The 21093-nt window shown below is 42.9% G+C and overlaps 1 protein-coding gene across 2 annotated transcripts in view; it reads left to right on the forward strand.

Moving 5' to 3' along the window:
• tmem94 (transmembrane protein 94) overlaps positions 1-21093 on the forward strand; it is a 36565-nt gene that overhangs the window by 11771 nt on the left and 3701 nt on the right. The window contains exons 11-31 of one of the 2 annotated variants that reach the window (XM_028027907.1): positions 1223-1279; positions 4419-4523; positions 5329-5502; positions 5569-5790; positions 6183-6495; positions 7384-7557; positions 7635-7737; positions 7835-8043; positions 8127-8308; positions 8558-8690; positions 8969-9084; positions 9260-9359; positions 10712-10820; positions 10937-11126; positions 11209-11286; positions 11366-11451; positions 11537-11618; positions 13516-13676; positions 13843-13937; positions 14424-14517; positions 14596-14766. In XM_028027907.1, coding sequence (XP_027883708.1) covers positions 1223-1279; positions 4419-4523; positions 5329-5502; positions 5569-5790; positions 6183-6495; positions 7384-7557; positions 7635-7737; positions 7835-8043; positions 8127-8308; positions 8558-8690; positions 8969-9084; positions 9260-9359; positions 10712-10820; positions 10937-11126; positions 11209-11286; positions 11366-11451; positions 11537-11618; positions 13516-13676; positions 13843-13937; positions 14424-14517; positions 14596-14766 — 2954 coding nt within the window. The remainder of the gene's footprint in view (positions 1-1222; positions 1280-4418; positions 4524-5328; positions 5503-5568; positions 5791-6182; positions 6496-7383; positions 7558-7634; positions 7738-7834; positions 8044-8126; positions 8309-8557; positions 8691-8968; positions 9085-9259; positions 9360-10711; positions 10821-10936; positions 11127-11208; positions 11287-11365; positions 11452-11536; positions 11619-13515; positions 13677-13842; positions 13938-14423; positions 14518-14595; positions 14767-21093) is intronic. The other variant, XM_028027908.1, reaches the window with a different exon arrangement.

The raw sequence follows: 21093 nt of genomic DNA on the forward strand, positions 1-21093 counted from the left end.
CTGGCGTAGGGGGGGATAAAACCCGATAACCCCCCAGGCTTGTTGGGGACTCAGAAAAATCCTGATGAAGATTAGGGGAATTATAAAGAGGCTTTCTGACAAAAGCAAATTATTTTTGGAAAGAGCTCCAAACATTTGTGCAATCTGACCTGTTGTTCAAGGTATGTTTGTTTTTAAAATGTGAAAAATGAAAGACTAAACTAAATAATTGTTTACTTTTGTTAATTTAGTAGTTTAGCAGCAATTCTCTACTTTTCATTTATGTGGGAGAGCACTATCCCAGGTGCAGTTAAAGCATTTTTTTATTGTTTCACAGGTATTGTTCAACGTTTTTCATTAAAATAAGATTGGAACATTGAAGGGGCATAAAGTTGACACCTGACAGTATCAATTATTAAAAACAAATCACTATTGGACAAAATCGGAATTGGCAAGTTAGAACAAGATTTTGCACCAACATGGTCTGGAAGCCCACTCAGAGAGGAAGAAGCCATTAATTACTCCAAAAGCAACAAGAAAATGAGATCTGATTCCAGACTGCAAATGGACTCGGGGACAAAGAGCTGAATGTCTGGACACATGTCCTGTGGTCACATGGACACTGGGGAGATTCGCAAGGCTCATCATGGTGCACTTCACAATATAAGTAGCATCGTAAGAAAACATTATGTACAGTAGAAATACTGAAGCAGCATCTCATGACATCAGCCAGGATGGAAAAGCTTGGGGACAAATGTTTCTTCCAAATGGTCCTTAACAAACCGCTGTCTTAAGGATGACCGTCAGTGTTGTTTTATCCGATATGATCATTTTGACTCAAATAGTTTCTCTGGACTTTTTTTTCTCTACTGCATGAAAACATTGAACCTTTAATGACCTTACATTATATTGTAGAAATATATATTTAACACCTTAAACCTAAAGTGTGGCTTAAAGCACGCTTGTGGGTGATAATTGTTGGTTTTAAGGCACCAGAGGTCACCTGCCTGATCACCTCTGGTCCTGCAGGAACTTCCACTTCCCTTTTAATAGACTGGTAAACATAGGTGGTTGGTGGAAGCTGTTTTTTGTCCTTCAGTAGTTTTGAAATTGTAAGTTTTGTGATGAGCCCAGTGCGGAGGGATTCATCCCTCGAACACACACGCCCACCCACACACACACACAGAGGAGGTGTGCTGCCAGCCTCCCTCTGGGTTTTAACTAGCTTCTTCTTTTGCCCTAGCTTGCTAAGTTCTCTGAGGACACTCTAAGCAGCTACACCGAAGCAGTTTCCTCGCAGGTATAACCCTTCTCTGTCTTGCTTTTGCTCACCTCACACCTGCTTTACTCCTGGCTGACCCCTCAACCTGCTTGTCTTTATTTGCTCACCGTCCTGCAGCTCCCCCTTGTGGACCCACAACTGCTTTGAATCATTACCGCTAGCTTCTATCTTTTAATTGTATTGCTATGAAAATACTCAACAATTTATGTTTCGGGCCACTTTCTATATCACACTGCTGTTTTTGCTTAAAATCCTGTGGGTTCCTTTTTGTTTCATTGATTTTTGCAAAGTAATTTTCCACAGTTTTCCTAACCGTGACCGTTTGGGTCACATTATGTATGGATCAGTAATCTGTCCATCTTCACCAAGCACCTCTGGATGTCCATGTTTTACAGGCGCTTCTCCCTCTCTCCATGCATGCTTCTGTTTCTCTCAGCTTCTGCTCAGAATGCTGTCGTTGCAACGCTTTGGCTGTCATCATTTTCTAGTCAAATCTCACTGCTCATCCATCCACATGAATCCATAGAACATGTGAAATATGGTAGAGATATTAACTTGAGACAGTGGCTTACTTGTTCATGAACCTGACTGGTAATTAAGACTTTGTGCTGGTGATCCACACTACAGTCCTGACATATTTTATTATGTTGTTAATATGTTTTTATTGAATGCACCAAACTTGCATGGAGCAGTCAGCTTACAATTTTTTGAGAAAAAGCTGTAGGAAATTGTAGAAAATCTTTCATTTTTAAAAAGCCGCCATTTTATTTCTAGTTTTAGGTTTTATAATAAAGAAGAACATCAAACTTGCCATAGAGGATGGATTGATTTTCTACTATGGGATGTAGATATTTGTGGAAAATGATGAAAAACAAAACCAAAAGTAAAGAAAAAAAGTTTCTTGTCATTCTATTGTAATGACAAAAAAAATATCTAAATGAGTTTTACTGGTACTTTTACATAGACTGTAAAAAGGGACAATAAAAAAATACATCATTAAATTATTAATTAAATGTAACATAAAAATGTTTAAATAATTTATTTATTAGATAATTTATTCAGTATGTCATTAAGTTATTAAAACAATTCAAACGTACAATGGCTAATGCAGATAATTAAGTGTGTATTTATTCATGGTTCCTGTTCCTGCAGCGTCACCATGGTACATTTATTTAATGATTTATTGAATTAATTTTGTCCCTTTTGACCCTCCGTCCTTTGTTTTGTTCTAACAGGAACAAATATTACAAAGAAATATTCTTTGTATCTTATGTTTGCAATATATTTACCTATTTTAAACAGGTTTTTTATTTATAGATCTGATGTTTCAAACGCATTTGTTACTGTTTCCCCTTTTCTAAATGTGCTACATTATGCCGTCGAGCAAAGATGACCTCAGATTCTCCACTATTGGGTCATAAGAAGGCTCTGAGTTACCTATTCATAATTCAGGTGAGAATAATTTGTGACAAAAAACTAGATCACAAAGTTTAACGTGACTCTGGTCTAAAACTCTGGTGATTTTATGGCAATAGTCTGTGGTCCAGTCTTAGACTGTGGTGCACCTGATTGGGAACAGAGTTTGGAACTCAGCAGCTACAGTTCCCACAGTCCTGGAACTGTGGGAACCAAACAGACTAAACAGTCTGGAAGGACATTCTCAGACTGGCCTTCTGTTTTTCTCAATCAGACTTCAGAACAAAACTATAAGCAAATCCACAAACAATCTTGCTAAAGCACAGGTCTCAAACTCCAGTCCTCAAGGGCCGCTGTCCTGCAGTTTTTAGATGTGACACAGGTAGAAAACACTGGAATGAAATGGCTTAATTACCTCCTCCTTGTGTAGATCAGTTCTCCAGAGCCTTGCTAATGACCTAATTATTCTATTCAGGTGTGGTGCAGCAGAGGCACAACTAAAAGTTGCAGGACTGGAGTTTGACACCCTTGTGCTAAAAGATTAAAGAAGAGGATGACTAAATTAAACTAAGGGTTGACTCAAAGCCTGCAAAAATCTCCTCAGGTGGTACAGGACTGTGTTCATACTTTGAGGGGGAAAAAACTTTTACAGACAAGACTCAACAGTCTGGTCCCAGCATAATCCTTCAACATCTAACATCTACTGAACTATTCTTAGCAGAGGAGAAAGGTGGTGCTGAGTTTTTCCTCTAGCAGAAAAAAAAATATTTACCTTATTTAACCCTCCCACGGTTTTAAGAAATGGAGTCATTTGGACCCATGAGCTTTTTACCTGGTGGGGTCGTACTGACCCCGAATGTACTTTTACCAATTTTTTTTCTCTCTTTTTTTTGAGTGTGTGGTTTCGGGAACTGACGGTCTGATGGGACATTCCCCCCATTTCCCTGCTGTCTGACATCTACCACACTAAGACCACTGGAAGGTTTTAAAGAGACTTATTTTACATATACTAATATGCCTTTAAATAAAATCATTTGATAAACATAGACCTAGCAGTTGGAGAAGCTCAAAGCCTTTCCTAACAGTCTAGGGCAGAATAGTAAAGTGTTTCTAGTCCACTTATCATCATGTTACAAGTTGAACCTGTTCTTATGAAAAGATTTCACTGAAGTGGTGTTAGCTGATCATTATTAGCAGGAGCAGAAATAAAGTGAAATAAAGTCACTTACCTGGAAACCTTTTGGTGTTCCGAACATTTGGGTCAGGAGGATTCTGCAGCCGTACAGAATACAAGCAGATCCCTCTGAAAACCAAACATGACTTCAGATCACTGAGAGCTGGATCTGTACATAGGGATGCACAGTGTGGTTTCTTCATTATACTCAACACAAACTGTCCAGTTTCACTGCTAAGTCTGACTGCCATGTTGTGTTAGCACTGGAAAGCTAAAGCGTCCATATACTGAATGGTTTCTTTGTGATTGTTTTTTCTTCCTGTGGAAAAGTTTTCATTGATTCCATCCAATCGGAGCCTGAGTCTCTGAATGCCTGTTTTGACCACTTCACCTCCTTGACTTGTACTCTACAGGCTTTACTCTCATCTCAGAACTGATGAAGGAATTCTCTGTGATTTAGAGCTGGGAAGTATTCTCCTCAGTAACAAACTCCTGCTCTTTTATTAGGAGGTTTCTTGGTTTTGGTGGTGTGTCATTTTAACCTGCTGGTATTTGTTACGGATGCAGGATTTGCTGCGCTGTGTCTGGAGACACATGGTTGGCGTGTTGAAGGGAGAATCTGAGACTCTGTGCTACACTTCCAGCCTGCTGCACACTCTGGGCTCTGTCACTGTGAGTACGACTCTTTGAAGGCCTTCTCTTGTTTTTATGGCCAAGTTTTGATTTCTTTCTTCACTTCTAGATATACCATGGTTTATGATATAATCACTTTAATGTTTGTACAAAAATTACTCCAGATAAAAAAAATATCAAACTAAATTTCAATGAAATTTGAACATTCAGTGATTTTAAAAAGCTCTGCTTATTTATACATGACAATTACCATATTTTATGGACTGCAAGTTGCATGTTTTTTCATAGTTTTACTGAGCCTGTGACTTATAGTTAGGTATGATTTACATATATGTTTTGTTTCCTCTACATGAAGTAATTCTTGACTGTTGCGGTAAATGCCTGATGGATATGAGATGAGGATTAAACTTTACTGAACAAGTTTCACCTTCCTGGGTTTTGTGCAAAGAGGAAACTTTTACTGTCTGAGAGAAACATGAAGGTCACCAGAGAGAACGCAGACAAAGACCAGAACTTCTGAAGTCATGAGTCTAAATGAAATCATGTGGACACAGAACAGAGGACATGTTTGACATAAATCAAACACAGGAATCCAGGAAGAGAACCTCATACCAACTATGAAGCATGGAGGTGGATGTGTCATGCTTTGAGATACTGTTTAGCTTTTAAATATGGATGCAGTGTAATCGTGAAACAATTCATCCTATCTCGCATAACAGGAAAGTCAGCTCAAATGTCAGAATTCTGCTGAATGCAGGAAGGAGGAAGTATGCTGTCGATTTGTTGCTATGGTTTCATGTTTTTTTACCTTTGGTTCATCCTGTGTTTTACCCTCCGTATGCAGGTGCTGTGCTGCGTGGACAAGCAGGGCGTCCTGTCATGGCCAAACCCGAGTCCAGAGACGGTTCTGTTCTTCAGTGGGAGAGTGGAACCGCCTCACAGCAGCCAGGACGACCTCCGAGACGACCTGTCGGTGAACTCCTACTGCCGGATGGAAACCGAAGATGACCGGGATGAGGTGTCTACCTGACAGACTGTGAGTTACTCTAGCTCCCCCTTTCTTAACATCCTCTTTCTGCTGCAGTCTCAAGAAGCAGAGACTCTGCTCTGTCCCCCGGAGGAGCCCGCCGTCCAGCTGGGGGACGCAGCCGAGCCCACTGAGACAACGTCGCATGACGCGGCTCGCCCATCTGAGACGGTCAGACTCCGGCGGCCTGTTCAGCCCACGACACATTCCCGGACCAAACATCACTCTGGATCCAACGTCAGCTTCAGCCACGACACCGAGGGAGGCGAGGAGGAGCAGGTACAGGCCGGGGAGCGAGACTGAAACAGCTGGCACTAAAAAAACCCAACTGAAAACAAACTGCAGCATTCATTAATGTGCAACAACATGTGAGGAGATCTCAAAATAAGACGTCTAAGAAATGAGTGTATGCAGCTGCAAGAAAATTAATCTAGTTAATAATGTTGATGCATTCATATTCCATAATTAGTTTGATTTAGTTTGCACAAATCAAATACAGATCAAAGATATTTAGAAAAATAATAATAGTAACTGCAGGAAGAAACAAAAGCCCAATGGGCCAAACAGCATAGGAAAAAAAAAAAAATCTTCTAGGGTTATGAAAAATGTTAGGTTTAGCCCTATGTGAGGATTCCATCTCTCTCTTCTGTATCTTGGTTTTGGTCGTCCAGGATTTTGCTCTGGGCTGTCCAGAAGCCGAGGCAGAGGACTTTGTGTGCGACTACCACCTGGAGATGCTGAGCTTGTCTCAGGACCAGCAGAACCCGACCAGCATCCAGTTCGACGATCTCTCCTGGCAGTGCCACCTGCCCTCTCTGAAGCCGCTGGGCCTCAACATCATGCTGAACCTGTGCAACGCCGGGGTCACCCAGCAGCTGTGCCGCTTCTCAGACCATCTGTCCAACCTGGCCCTGCAGGAGAGCCACGGCTCCGTGCTGCCCGTCTACGTTCCCTGGGGCCTCTGTGAGCTCTCCAGGCTGATTGGTAAAACATGCAGCGCTGCACGTCTACATGTCCTTCCTGTTCTCTGGTAATGCATCTTTTTTGGGTTTTACCTGCAGCCTCTCAGTGGGTGCTTCATAGTGTCACACCTTGTACTTTGGACTGGAACTTTATGGAATACATTGTATAACTAAATTTTAACACAAAGCTGTCTGAACAACAACTCTCACCATTTTCTAGTGACTTTATTGTTGGAAAATAAATGTTTCTTCATTTTAAGAAGCAGATGTTTTTAAATTCTTGATCATACTTTTAAAATCCACTGATTGTCAGAACATGCTAACATTCTTTGCTCAATGTTGAATTCAAATTCAAAAATACTTTACCAATTCCAAAAGGAAATAAAATGTTGTAACTCATTAATGAAGATTAAAGTTAAAAAATACATATTTTTTCTTGTCCTGATTGAAGCGTACTGTAACTTTAAACCCAAGCTATTTACTGAACCCTGATTCCTGCTACATCCCAGAGTATTGATGATCTGATCATGTTGACTTGATATCTTTTACTTTCATGTGATTTTGGCTTTTCTTAGTGGTAATAAGTGGATATGATTTATCCATAGCAGAAACAGCATTTCTTTAAAGTAGCATTTTACATAATATTTAAAAACTTCTGTTTTTTAGTTTTGCTTGTTTGCTTGTAATATAAAATTAATTGTCTAGTAACGTTAAAATTGACTATTAGTATCCATACATCTAAATATGATAGAAAAACACACAGACGATGAGACGACGATGAGCCAACAGCTTTGAACCGAGGATAGTCTTTATTTTTTAGAACAGACCTTTTTCATGGATGTGTATAATATGCAGACTATGCATGTGTAAATAACTTCCCATCATGTCTGTCCTGCTGCTCGTGTCTCAGGCTTCACTCCTGGAGCCAGGGAGCTGTTTAAACAGGAGAACCACCTGACCCTCTACCAGCTGCCATCCAGAGAGAAGACCAAGGAGTTCACTTCTCGTCGCCTCCCATCCTTCACCAAGCGCCAGCCCCCCATCTCCCACCTCATGTCCCTGTGTGTGCGAGACTCCTCCTCCAGTAAGTCCTGCATGGTGTGTGTGCATGGCCCGTGCCAGCTGCTCTGTGGGTATAAAAACGTGTGTGTGTTGTTGCAGACAGCGTCCAGATGCTGTCACATGGTTCAGCTGACCTGATCCTAGAGGCCTGCACTGACTTCTGGGATGGAACTGATATCTACCCCCTTTCAGGCTCAGACAGGTCTGCTTTTGGAGTTTCAGGCTGGTATTCACATTTGTTTTTGTCTTTCTGAGCATCTAACCTCTTTTATTTAATTTTTTTCCCCTCTGTGTTACAGGAAAAAGGTGCTGGACTTCTACCAGCGTGCCTGCCTGTCAGGTTACTGCTCCGCCTTTTCCTACAAACCCATGCAGGTGTCGCTGTCCGGCCAGCTGAACGGGAAGTGTGTGGAGCTGGCCTTCGGTCCCTGCCTGTTCTCTGGCGTTGAGCTGCCCTCCACCACGCCCATCAAACACAACCTGTGCAGGAACAGCTGGAGCTCAGACGGTGGGCGTGGGACAAGGCGGGGCGGGGCGGGGCCTTCAGACCCGCAGGCCGAGGTTCTGATGGACTCTGTGTGTTTCTGTCAGAGGGGATCGGAGAGGGAGCGGAGCGGGAGGACTGTGTCCAGGCGCTGAGTGGACAGATCTTCATGGGGATGGTGTCGTCTCAATTCCAGGCCAAGCTGGACACGGTCCGTCTCATCGACGCGCTGGTCACTGCTTGCATCCGCTTTGTGTATTTTTCCATGGAGGATGAGCTGCGCAGCAAGGTGAGCAAACATCTTGGAAGAAGTGTTGGACATAATGTGAAAGCATTGAGCTGTAGAATTGTTCCTCCCATGGTGGCAGTGTGTCAGGTAGATCTGTTCTGTTAGTTATGATTTGTCCTTCATGTCGACTTTAGTCTTTTTGGGACAATTATTCATATCCATATTGGCACATAAAGTGTGTTAAAGCTAAGTTGCTGTGGGTTCATCGAGTGCGTTGGGGTGTGTGTGTGTGTATGGGTGCGTGTGCAGGTGTTTGCAGAGAAGATGGGTTTAGAGACAGGCTGGAACTGTCACATATCTCTGACTCCAAACGGAGACGGCCCCTGTGAGGGGCCTCCGTCCAGCCCGGGACACGGCTCCCTGCACGAAGACCTCCACCAGGGTATGTGGGCTGTCCCTCTCCGCGATTTTTTTATTTATGTTTTTTGTATTCAATGAGAGAGACGCTAGCTTGCCAAAAAGAAGTTTCGGTGCTGCTGCAGGCTGTCAAACCCAGGCTGGTGCTCTGCCCTGCAGTCAGAGGCTTAGCAGCCATACTGACTTCTGATCTCTGCTGTTACCACTTAGAAACTGGAATGGTCCCATCAAGGCAATGACAACAATATAACAGATCTGTCATCATCTGTACTGTGTCCATTTTCCTGCGTTTTTGTCCTGAAGACTCCCGGGACGAGGCGGAGGGTCCGCTGCTGCAGGAGGAGGAGGCCCAGTCCGACCGGGCCAGCTTCCAGCCGACAGACAGCGACGTGCCAAGCTTCCTGGAGGATTGTAACAGAGTAATCATCACCTCAGTCACATTATGCAGCAGGGCTCATCTCAGCAGACCTTCTGCCTTTGTTGCCAGGCGTTCTGTGCTAATGAAACGTTTCAGATCGTTTGTAACTGGATTTGTCCAGCGCCGTCCTGACTCAGGCTGTTGTTTTCTGGCTGACATGCTGCGCTCTGTTTCAGGCCAAGCTGCCTCGGGGGATCCACCAGGTCCGTCCTCATCTGAAGAACATCGACAATGTGCCTCTTTTAGTGCCGCTCTTCACCGACTGCACCCCCGACAGTGAGTCTTTGCCTCCAGGTGTCTGACTATCCACAGGCTTTTTAATGATCCTTCTGGAGACTGAGGAGAGTTTTTACCTCTACAGTTTCATTCATTTGCATTTTTAGCTCAAGCACAAAGACGTCAACATCAAAACTAACATGGAGCCTGAAGACCGTGATATGTATTTAATCAAATACTGCATTTTTTTTTTAGAATAGCATTTTTAATCATTTGAATGAATTGATTTGATGCTTGGATTTGGTTTGTCCAAGTCCTGGTTTCACAAAAGTAATAAATAAATCTAGAATAAAATTCAGTCATTCCTCTGAAATAAGAATTGTGCTTTTTTTGTACCCTGTCTTACAGAAGCTAAGATAAAAAGATTATAAGAAATAACTTCATATCATTTCCAAACTAAACATTATTATAAGTATAGAACTATTTACATTGATATAGACTGTTAAAGACTTATTGTTAAGCACGTAATTGTTGCTGCTGTGGGTTTCCACAGCAGCTGGGTAAAAATCAATAACATTTACTATTTGAATACTTGAACTGTATTTTTCAATTTCTCCAATAGAATCACATGAAGAGCTCTACACTCTCCCCAAAACCATAAACAAGTCAAGAATATAGCCAACGGACGAGCCGTTTGGTTTTTGCTGTGTTCAATTCGCTTCATGGATTTGAAGCGTTCTGTTCTGACAGAAACGTAAGAACTTGTCAAACATCTGTTAGACAAATCAGTCAACCTGTTTGACAAAATGATTAACAAATCAACCATGTTTTACACAAAGGCAGAGATCAGCACAAAGAGAGAATAGCTTCATGGACGAGGGCCACGGAAAAGACAATCTTCTAAGATCAAATGTCAGAATTCTGAGGTTAAAGTTGGAATTCTGAAAAGAAAAGTCAGAATTAATATTTAGTTTTTATTTTTCTCAGTAGCTCCAGTCTTCTTCCGTATATATATACAGCTCTGGAGAAAATTAAGTTTCAGTTTCTCTGATTTTACTTGTCATAGGCATATGTTTGAGTAAAATGAACACTTCTCTGAAATTCCAAGCAAAACATTTGTATTTATTAGCAGAAAATGAGAAATGGTCAAAATAACAAAAAAGATGCAGTGCTTTCAGACCTTAAATAATGCAAAGTAAACAAGTTCATATTCATTTAGAAACAACAATACTAATATTTTATCTCGAAGAGTTCAGAAATCAATATCTTTGGAATAACCAGGAGGTTTCTAATGGGGTTCAGTTCAGTTTCACTTTTTCCAGAGCTGTAAATCTTCCGAGTCATCAAGGCCCACTCTGTTATCCATGGGACAAACTAAACTGAAATGTTGTGGCTGGTCTTCCTCTCTGCAGCCATGTGTGAGATGATGAAGATCATGCAGGAGAACAGGGAGGTGACCTGCTGTCTGGGAAGCTCCGCCAACTTCCGCAACAGCCGCCTCTTTCTGCAAAGCGATTTCAGGTACAGAGGTGGCTTTCATTCTCCACATTTTTCACAACGTTTCTGAAGCCGAGCACATCCGAATCGTCCCCATCGCATCAGCTGACGCCATTTTGTCCACTCTCTGGGCTCCGCAGCATTGGGCTGGACCCTCTGTATCCATCTCAGTGCTCATGGGAGACCTTTGGCTACGCCACAGGAGGAGGCTTCAGCGGAGAGGTTGAAGGACTCTCTCCTCTCAGACTGTCAGGACAGCTGAACAGCCTGGGCTGCTCCGTCTCCTTCCACCAGGGAAACAGCGTTAGCTTGATTAAACTCATAGAGCAGGTTTGTCACATCGAGCAGTCACTGAGTCACATACACATCTTCAATTGATACTGATTTTTACCTTTGCTGAACTACTTTGCAGGCACGACACACAACGTCTAGTATCCGCAAGTGCTTTCTCTTCCTGCTGCAGTGCCAGCTCAGTCTGGTCATTCTTCAGGTGGGACAGTAAACCCCAGAAATGTCAGGCCTGTCTGTGCCATGCGTCATCTGAAAGTGTGTGTTGTGTTTTTGTGCAGTTCTTGGCCTGCCTCGCTCAGCTTCCTCCTCCCATGAACACCACTGACATCCTCTGGATGTCCTGCTTCTGCTGCCCTTTACTCAGGTACATACACACGTCGCATGTCGATGATGAATCAGTCGCATTAATTGATCTGTCAAATGTTTTAACGTTGAATTTGTTTTGGCAGTGTGTCACTGTTGGGAAAGCCACCGGACAATTCGGTTATGACAGTTGCCACAGGGAAGAACCTGGATTCAATCCCAAAGAAGGTAGGATGAGCTGAGAGGAGCTTTGTAATAGAAAACAAAATTGTGACCATTACTGGTCACTCCAGGTCCAGTAATGGAAACGTGTGCTTCTTTCAGAAAGGGGGTAAGCTTTGTTACTTTCATTGTGATTCTTTTTTATTTTTATGTTTTTTAATTGTTTCTCTTTTTCTGGTTGAAACATTGCTTTTTTTGAACAGTTGTTCTCTGTGATTTTGGAAATATTGCTACAGCTGGAATGTTTGGCGATTTTTAACATTTTTTTTTTTTTACTGCTGGATAGTTGTTCCGGAGCCCTCTAGTGGACATGGGAAAAAAATTTGTTTTGCGTTTCCTCACAGTACTGTACTGACCAGCACAGCACCCCAGTTTGTCGTGTTTTTAATAATAAAATGTGTTTATTATTATTTAGTCTTTGGTGCAAAAAAAAACCTGATTGAAAGTCGATTTATTCACTGCATGTTTATGTCTGTTAAGGCTAAGATGGAACTGAAAGCAGCTCTTTAAACCATTCAGACTACGAACACAACAGAGACACAATCAAAACTGTCAGATGATTTATTACCCGCGATAATAACTCCGAAATAGTCTAAATTATAATGTATTTTTATTTCTTTCCTACTTACGAAAAGTTTCTGTTTATATCGTAGGTTTGTGGTGCCTTTCTACCCTAAAGAAAGATATAAAACTTCAGATATTTCACAATGAGATATTAACATTCATGGAAAAACCTCAAATAACCTTATATTAAAGCAAAAAGTACGGCGCCCACCGTAAGAAAGGCTTACAGTATTCAATTATGCCGCATAACTGACCAGTACAGTTTTGTGAGGAAACGCAAATGTATTGCAAGGGAACGCAAGAAAAAAAAATTCCCCATGTCCTAGAGGCTCCGTAAGTTATGATGTGTAACCATAACAACAAGTGTTTTTTTATTTTATAACCTGATAGCTGATCAACATTTCAAAATCTCAAATAATACCTGAACTCACTCCGCAAATCCATTGGCTGATTATTTCACTTATAACAAGACATTTTCTCCATATTAGGGGTGAAATAATCTGCCAATATGAACAAATAGTTTTTCATCAATATCAGGGAATTATTGACTTAAAACAAGCCCTTTGTAGTTTGTTATAAGTTAATTTTGTACTAGAATCTAGACCAGAATCATTTAAGCTAAATGTAAGAAGATGGTTAGATGAACCTGTAGAAGGTTCAGGGCTGTTTCAGGTTACTGACTGGGACGCTCTGTGCCAGCCACATGAACAGACTGACTGTCATATAAATGTCTGTGTGAACATTACCATCAGAACCAAAACACTGAGATGGTTTCCCAGTAGAGCACTGACGGAGGGACAAGGGGTTTATTAGGGGGTACACTTAAAGTAAAAATTATAAACAGTAAGGAGAGGCTGAAGAGCAAACTACAGAGAATCAGTATCAGAGATGTGTGTGTGGTTAGTGATGAAGAAGATCACAGGCTTTAAGCAGGAGGAGGATCAACCCTGAGCATCCTCTTCATCAGACTGTCATACAGCTAGATAGTGTCTTCAGTCAGAAGCTTCTTTAGAATGGCTGTAATACAGACTGCTACAGGCGATCCTTTCTGTCCACAGCCGCCACCATTAACAACTCGCTGAAGAAATCTGGATAATAGGAGTTACAACAATTCCTCATTTTCTGTTAAGAATGATAAAGTACCTCTGAATAGAAATGAGTTGAGAGCAGAGGCAGTGCTGGAGCTGGTTTTAATCTGGCTGAATAAAAAATCCCAACATGTTTTGGTTTGACAGAAACATCTCATCAAAGTTCTTGGAAAAGTTTCTTTCCTGCACAAAAAATTTCCAGAACGTTTCTCGGTGAGTCTGACTGTTTTCTTCTTCTCCCGTCCTTCCAGACTCAGAACTACTTCCTGGGCTGTTTCTTCTTAAAGTTCGGCCTCTCGGTGTGTGTGTACCTGTTGGTGTTCGGCTTCACCCTGCAGACTGTGTGCCCTGTTGGCACCAACCTCACCCTGAGTAACAACTCCATAACATGCAGCTCCATATTCACAGCCAGGTATGTACCAGGAGACGAATCGGTAATAAACATGAAATATCAAACATGTCTGACCTGTGTGTGTGTGTGTGTGTGTGTGTGTGTGTGTGTGTGTGTGTGTGTGTGTGTGTGTGTGTGTGTGTGTGTGTGTGTGTGTGTGTGTGTGTGTGTGTGTGTGTGTTTGCAGCTCATCACAACAGCCTCTGGAGTGGTTTGGTGATCTGTCCAACGGCCTGCTGCTGACCCAGAAGCTCATGGCTGGTTTTCTAGTGCTGCACACAGGTGGGGCAAAATGGACGCAAAGTTTTTCCACGATATTTAGTGATATTATCGTGATAACGATGAAAGTGACAATAAAAACAATGTGTTACCTCTTTTCTAGCTGCCACTGCATGACACAGCAATCAGACAAAAACATAAATATTGATCATTAGTGATCAGCTGCTTTAGGTGACCAGTCACGTAACAAAGTGATTTGTATCACAAAGCTCCCCACAGTGACTGAATTTAATCATATTCTCAAATGTATTGATATTTATTGAACAAACAGTGGAGAAAATACTAAACACTAACAATTCCAGCAATGCGGACAGTTTTGTGGGGTTTCAAACTAATTTAGATTTATTGTGACAATAAATCCAAATTTTTATCCTGAGAAATTTATCCCGATACAAATACTTAGCGATACGATAAATGCCCACCACTGCACACACAGGCGCAGCGCGGTTGGTGTTCTTTGTGCATTTAGAGTGTTGCGGTTGTTTTCAGTGGCAATCTCCCTCAGCTACGTCCACCGCTCCCAGCCTCTGTGGAGGAAGACTCCCTTCAACAACACCTGGTGGTGCCTCACTGTGCCCGTGGTGTAAGTCCTCCTCCTCATGTCCAGCACATACACAGCTCCTCTTGAGATCAGTTCCTAACCTGCTCACGTTGTCACCAGACTGCTGGGCCAGGGCGTTCAGGCCACAGTGGACTACCAGCTGTGGCGGGACCAGAGCAGCCCTCTGACCTTCAGCCTGGCCAGCATTCCCCTGGAGGTGTGGCTGCTGGCCTCCCTGTCCCCGCTGCTGGTAGTGCTGGTCAACGAAGTGGTGAAGCTGCATGAGATACGGTACGTTGACACCAGAGCCAGAACGTCCCAGTAAACGCAGCGTGTGCAGAAGAGGTGGCGGAGATGTGGATACATAAAACCATAAAACCCAATAAACTGTTGTTGCGCAACACCCCCCCCCCTCCTTTCTGTCTCTACTCTCTCACTCTCGTACTTCCTCTTCTGAGAGGGGAGATGTGCTACCAGCTCTCCGTCTAACGGGTCCGTTGAGTTTCCTAAATCTGCTGGGATTTACCCTGTCCAGAACTGAAGTAAACTCTGTTTAAGCTGGTTTCGAGAAACGATTCGCCTGGTTATCTGACGGCCTACATCCAGGTGTCCCACCCTTCTTCCCCCTGTGAATTAGCCAGACTGAGCAGCCTACAGCCAACTAGTTTCACAGAGCACACCTGTTAACGGTCGCTCGTTCTCTATTTTGCAACTTGCATTTGTTATTGAACCAGGTAGGTTTTAGTGACTCGGGCGAGTCCCAAGGATGAGGTTTTAAATATGGGCTACCAGCAACCTAAAAACATTTTCCACCTCTTCCTCTCCAGAATCAAACATCACAGCTATTTTACAACCATCAAAGAACTTTAAGGTGACTCATTAACTGAATGTCCACAACATCTTTTAGATTTTCTTTATGCTAAATATTTTATTAGTAAGGCATTTTTGCAAGGGTCAGTACAGCTTAATTCAGTAGCAGAAATAATCAAATAAGTAAAATCAGTCATCTAGTCTATCTTTCCCTACTGCTGATACTGAGAACTAAAAAAGGGAACCTTTGAGAGAGACGGACGGAGTTTGGCGTTTCGAACCCCAGACCTGGCTTGATGATGAAGAAGGTGTGGCAGCAGGAGGAAGATGTTGATCGGCGAAGGCCAGGATCTCCGCAGGTCTGATGAGCCTCCTCTCCGCATGGATGCTGAGGTCACACAGGACTTGGTGCTGGCAGGAAAAAAGGCACCAGTTCTTCTTCCTTGTCTTTGTCTTCATCTTTGTCTTTGGGGTCAGAACCCAGCCGATGAGAGAAGTGCGATTCGAAGCCACAGATTGTGGGCCAGACGGGTTGGTCTCCATGTGCAGGACAGTCTCCGGCTCCGTGGCCCCGGCTCTTCTTCAGCTGCAGAGTTCTTTGTCCATCTCGATCTTGGCTCGAAGCTGCCCGGAGGATCCAACAAAAGGTTCCTCTTTTGCACTCACCTTATATAGGGTTCATCCACCCCCCTGGTGCGCCTGCTGTCTGCTTAGACAGATGATCTCATATCCATCACTGTCTTACAGACATTTCCTGATGTCTGTGCCAATGTCTCAGGGTTGCTCAACCTCCTGTGTCCCTTGCCTGCACAACCTTTCACCTACTCTCTACCTCCAACATATCAGTGATGTTTAATTGCAGTTACACCTTTTTACACCATTTCAAGTTTAATGTCAAAATCCCATTTATATGACATTTATTTTCTTTAGCTTCTCTGATTTAGCATTCATTTATAATTTTATAACCATAACTTATATCACATTTATTTTCTTCAGCTTCTCTGATCTATCATTCATTTATAATTTTATAACCATAACTTATTAGTTACTCTTATTATGATCTTAATGTGAGTTATTACAGATGTTTTTCTGAAAAGAAACCAAGAATAATACATGATTCTAATTATTTACTACTAAAGTTACAGTTACTTGTTTTTCTTGTAGTTCCCACAAATATAAGTGTATTATTACAAGTAAACCAATATTCATATAAGTATTTTACTTTGAATCTTATCCAATTACTAATAATGTTTAGATTTAATTTTTTAAAACTTTCATGCTTTAAACTAAGAAATAGTCTCAACTATTTTTATAAATCTGCAGGCTGGAAACTTCCTCTTTTTCCAGGAAACCTGCTTTTCCTGTTTAATGACTCTCTCTGACTGACTATGATTTCTTATGATTAGATAGAAAAAAGTAGAATTAAAGCAAAGTTTGCATGAGACAAAAACAACACACACAACCAGATTTATTTTATTGACACTTAAGTCTACTGTTGGGCCTTGATATCACTTGAGTGATTCATTTTAAAGATAACTTTATTATTACTGTTAAACTAAAATCTCTAGCATGGGGAAGTGGGATGAGCTCGGATTTTCTTGACACCCCCTCCACGAGGTCAGACCTTTCACATGCTGGGAGTCCATCACCCTCCTGCAGTTCGCCGTCCTCATCCCCTAGAAAGAGAAGAAGTTCGTCTGGGATGTGAAGATGCAGATTCTTCATCCTCAGTTTTCACAGAGGGCTCAGTGTAGTCATCAAAACTCCACTTCTCTTGACACCCCCTCTTTGGAGTTTTGATTTCCCCCATGAGGTGATGAATGTCGAAGAAAACTTGGATCGCTCTGATTCTTCTACAGGAACCTTCGCTGGATGAACTGTCGGTTCTTCAGGATGTGGAATGGTTCTTTAGGGAAGATGGGCTGAGACAGAAGGCCTCAAAAAAAAAAAATCAAATTCTGGCTGTTCAGCAGAGCAAAGCAAAAAGCATAAGCATCATGACGCTTTATCCGTAATCATGATCCTTTTCCATTTTAATCCATCAGGTTGTGACAGGAGTTCTTCTTTAGCATAATCCAATTTCTTCACGGCCCTCCCAGTCCAAAGCCTTGAAGTTGTTCTTTGAACGGCAACCTTCCTGTAATAGTGACCAGTCTACTGTAGGATGGCATGGTGCTTGATTCTCTGGCCATCTTCTTGTAATGTTCTGGTTCGCTGTAGCTAAGAACTGGCTTGAGCACTGCTTCCTCATGGACCCCTTTCTTCATCAGTAGTACTGTGTTGAAGTTCAGTACTTACTTTACAAAATCTTGGGCGTTGAATCTCAGCTTGATCACCGTAGTTGCAGGCCGATCTTGAGCTTTAATCCAAACTCTCTGCCCTGTTTTCAGTGACACTTCAAGCTGCAACTTCCCTTTTCCTTCTCTAAGCAAAAAGGAGAAGTGTCTTCGCCTCCCTGCTTTCTGTGATGTGAACGGAGTTCCTCTGCAGGGGAAGACCTGCTCTTCTAGCAGTTGTCACTGTGTCCATCAGCACCAAGAGGTACTTCTCACCTCTCTTTCCTGTTGTCCCCATTGGCTCTGCTACGTCCATGCAGACTGAACCCCATGGGACTGTGCTCTTGATGAACAAACCTTCCATCCGCTGCCCTCGGCGACCTGCGTTGTATTGACCACACACTTCACAGTCCCTCAGCACGCGTTGGACTTGTTTCACTGGGATCCAAAGATCTTGCTCCTCCAGCTCCTTACGGGTAGGTCGCACGCCTGCATGTCCAAGGGCCTCATGCACGCTCCGCACGACCTCGACCACGTACTCTTCTGGGACCTCCCGTCCTCTGGGAGTACTGTCCCACTTCTCGGTACCGACAAAGACGATCTTCCTTTGTTGGACATAACAGTCCACTTCATCATTCCCACGCCAATGAGCTCCCTCATGCGTGTGTGCTCTTTGATGCTCAACTTCTATCTCCAACTGCATTTTTAGCTCAGCAATCTTTTTCCACAAATCTTTGTGTGCCACGGGCTTGCCCTTTGCAGTCTCGAAACCATTTTCTTCCCAAATGGCCAAGTCCTCTCTAAGGGCCTGAGCACAGTAGTAACTGTCAGTTACTAACCTGGCACTCTTGATTTTCCTTTTCACCAGCTCCAGCAATCCTTCCAGTACTGCCGTTACTTCTCCGGCTTGAGCACTACCGGGAGCTTTTCCTTTCTGACGGCATTTCTCTCTGCCATCCTGCTTCAGAATAAATCCCCAGTATGCCGACTGGTCGGACCCCTTTCTGGATCCATCGGTGTAGATTGTCCATTCCGGTTGTTCTGGCTTCTCAGATGTCTCTTGCGGTCGTTTCTTACTGGTGGGTTGTGCTGGCCCAATTTCAAGCTCCGGGTCCAGCAGGATGTCTTTAACCATGTCTGCGTCTGTGTGATGATGTCAGCTGCTGGTGTTTGTTCCTCTGTTGCCGGATGTCTTCTCGATGGCTGCAGTGGAGGACGCGGTGTGCTTGCTCATCCATCGTCGGCTGATGACACCTTTCTCCGTCTCCTCTGCATGGTTGCTGGCTGGTCTGGTCAGCATTACATCACGAACCACTCCAGCAAGAGTGAGCCAGCTTTCCTTTGTCAGGGGTTGATGTTTCAGTTCCTCATTCTTGGAACCAACTTCCCCACTTGCTTCAGGTCTGAGTCACAGTAGCTGTGTAGAAGCTGATGCAGTTCTGTTGAGGTCTCCTCCTTTTCCAAACGATCTGGACGACCGGCTTCCTCCGGTTTCTTCCCCAGATTTTCCTCCTCGAAGTGATCATCCATCACTCCGTCTCTCTGTCGGTTCGAGTTGTCTATCCCCCAAAGCCTCTCTTTAGCCTTCGAGCAGGGATGGGTCTAGACTATGTTGGCTACTAGCTTTACTGTCTGGATCCGGTCATTTATCCTCAGTAGAAGCCTTCCCTCACCTGTATGCTATACAGTTACTGCAAGGGTTGTGACTGACGGCCTTATCAGTCACCGTTAACTCTATTCCCTAAGAGTTAACCATCCAAGTGAGCTATTCAGAATCACACATCTGTTTTTACTGACTTGGTTTATGGGGCCCTCCTACTCCGTTGGATCGAGCCCCACGTTGGGCGCCACTTGTTGTTGCGCAACACCCCCCCCCCTCCTTTCTGTCTCTACTCTCTCACTCTCGTACTTCCTCTTCTGAGAGGGGAGATGTGCTACCAGCTCTCCGTCTAACGGGTCCGTTGAGTTTCCTAAATCTGCTGGGATTTACCCTGTCCAGAACTGAAGTAAACTCTGTTTAAGCTGGTTTCGAGAAACGATTCGCCTGGTTATCTGACGGCCTACATCCAGGTGTCCCACCCTTCTTCCCCCTGTGAATTAGCCAGACTGAGCAGCCTACAGCCAACTAGTTTCACAGAGCACACCTGTTAACGGTCGCTCGTTCTCTATTTTGCAACTTGCATTTGTTATTGAACCAGGTAGGTTTTAGTGACTCGGGCGAGTCCCAAGGATGAGGTTTTAAATATGGGCTACCAGCAACCTAAAAACATTTTCCACCTCTTCCTCTCCAGAATCAAACATCACAGCTATTTTACAACCATCAAAGAACTTTAAGGTGACTCATTAACTGAATGTCCACAACATCTTTTAGATTTTCTTTATGCTAAATATTTTATTAGTAAGGCATTTTTGCAAGGGTCAGTACAGCTTAATTCAGTAGCAGAAATAATCAAATAAGTAAAATCAGTCATCTAGTCTATCTTTCCCTACTGCTGATACTGAGAACTAAAAAAGGGAACCTTTGAGAGAGACGGACGGAGTTTGGCGTTTCGAACCCCAGACCTGGCTTGATGATGAAGAAGGTGTGGCAGCAGGAGGAAGATGTTGATCGGCGAAGGCCAGGATCTCCGCAGGTCTGATGAGCCTCCTCTCCGCATGGATGCTGAGGTCACACAGGACTTGGTGCTGGCAGGAAAAAAGGCACCAGTTCTTCTTCCTTGTCTTTGTCTTCATCTTTGTCTTTGGGGTCAGAACCCAGCCGATGAGAGAAGTGCGATTCGAAGCCACAGATTGTGGGCCAGACGGGTTGGTCTCCATGTGCAGGACAGTCTCCGGCTCCGTGGCCCCGGCTCTTCTTCAGCTGCAGAGTTCTTTGTCCATCTCGATCTTGGCTCGAAGCTGCCCGGAGGATCCAACAAAAGGTTCCTCTTTTGCACTCACCTTATATAGGGTTCATCCACCCCCCTGGTGCGCCTGCTGTCTGCTTAGACAGATGATCTCATATCCATCACTGTCTTACAGACATTTCCTGATGTCTGTGCCAATGTCTCAGGGTTGCTCAACCTCCTGTGTCCCTTGCCTGCACAACCTTTCACCTACTCTCTACCTCCAACATATCAGTGATGTTTAATTGCAGTTACACCTTTTTACACCATTTCAAGTTTAATGTCAAAATCCCATTTATATGACATTTATTTTCTTTAGCTTCTCTGATTTAGCATTCATTTATAATTTTATAACCATAACTTATATCACATTTATTTTCTTCAGCTTCTCTGATCTATCATTCATTTATAATTTTATAACCATAACTTATTAGTTACTCTTATTATGATCTTAATGTGAGTTATTACAGATGTTTTTCTGAAAAGAAACCAAGAATAATACATGATTCTAATTATTTACTACTAAAGTTACAGTTACTTGTTTTTCTTGTAGTTCCCACAAATATAAGTGTATTATTACAAGTAAACCAATATTCATATAAGTATTTTACTTTGAATCTTATCCAATTACTAATAATGTTTAGATT

Source organism: Xiphophorus couchianus, chromosome 9 (genome assembly GCF_001444195.1).
Source record: "Xiphophorus couchianus chromosome 9, X_couchianus-1.0, whole genome shotgun sequence".
NCBI lineage: Eukaryota > Metazoa > Chordata > Actinopteri > Cyprinodontiformes > Poeciliidae > Xiphophorus > Xiphophorus couchianus.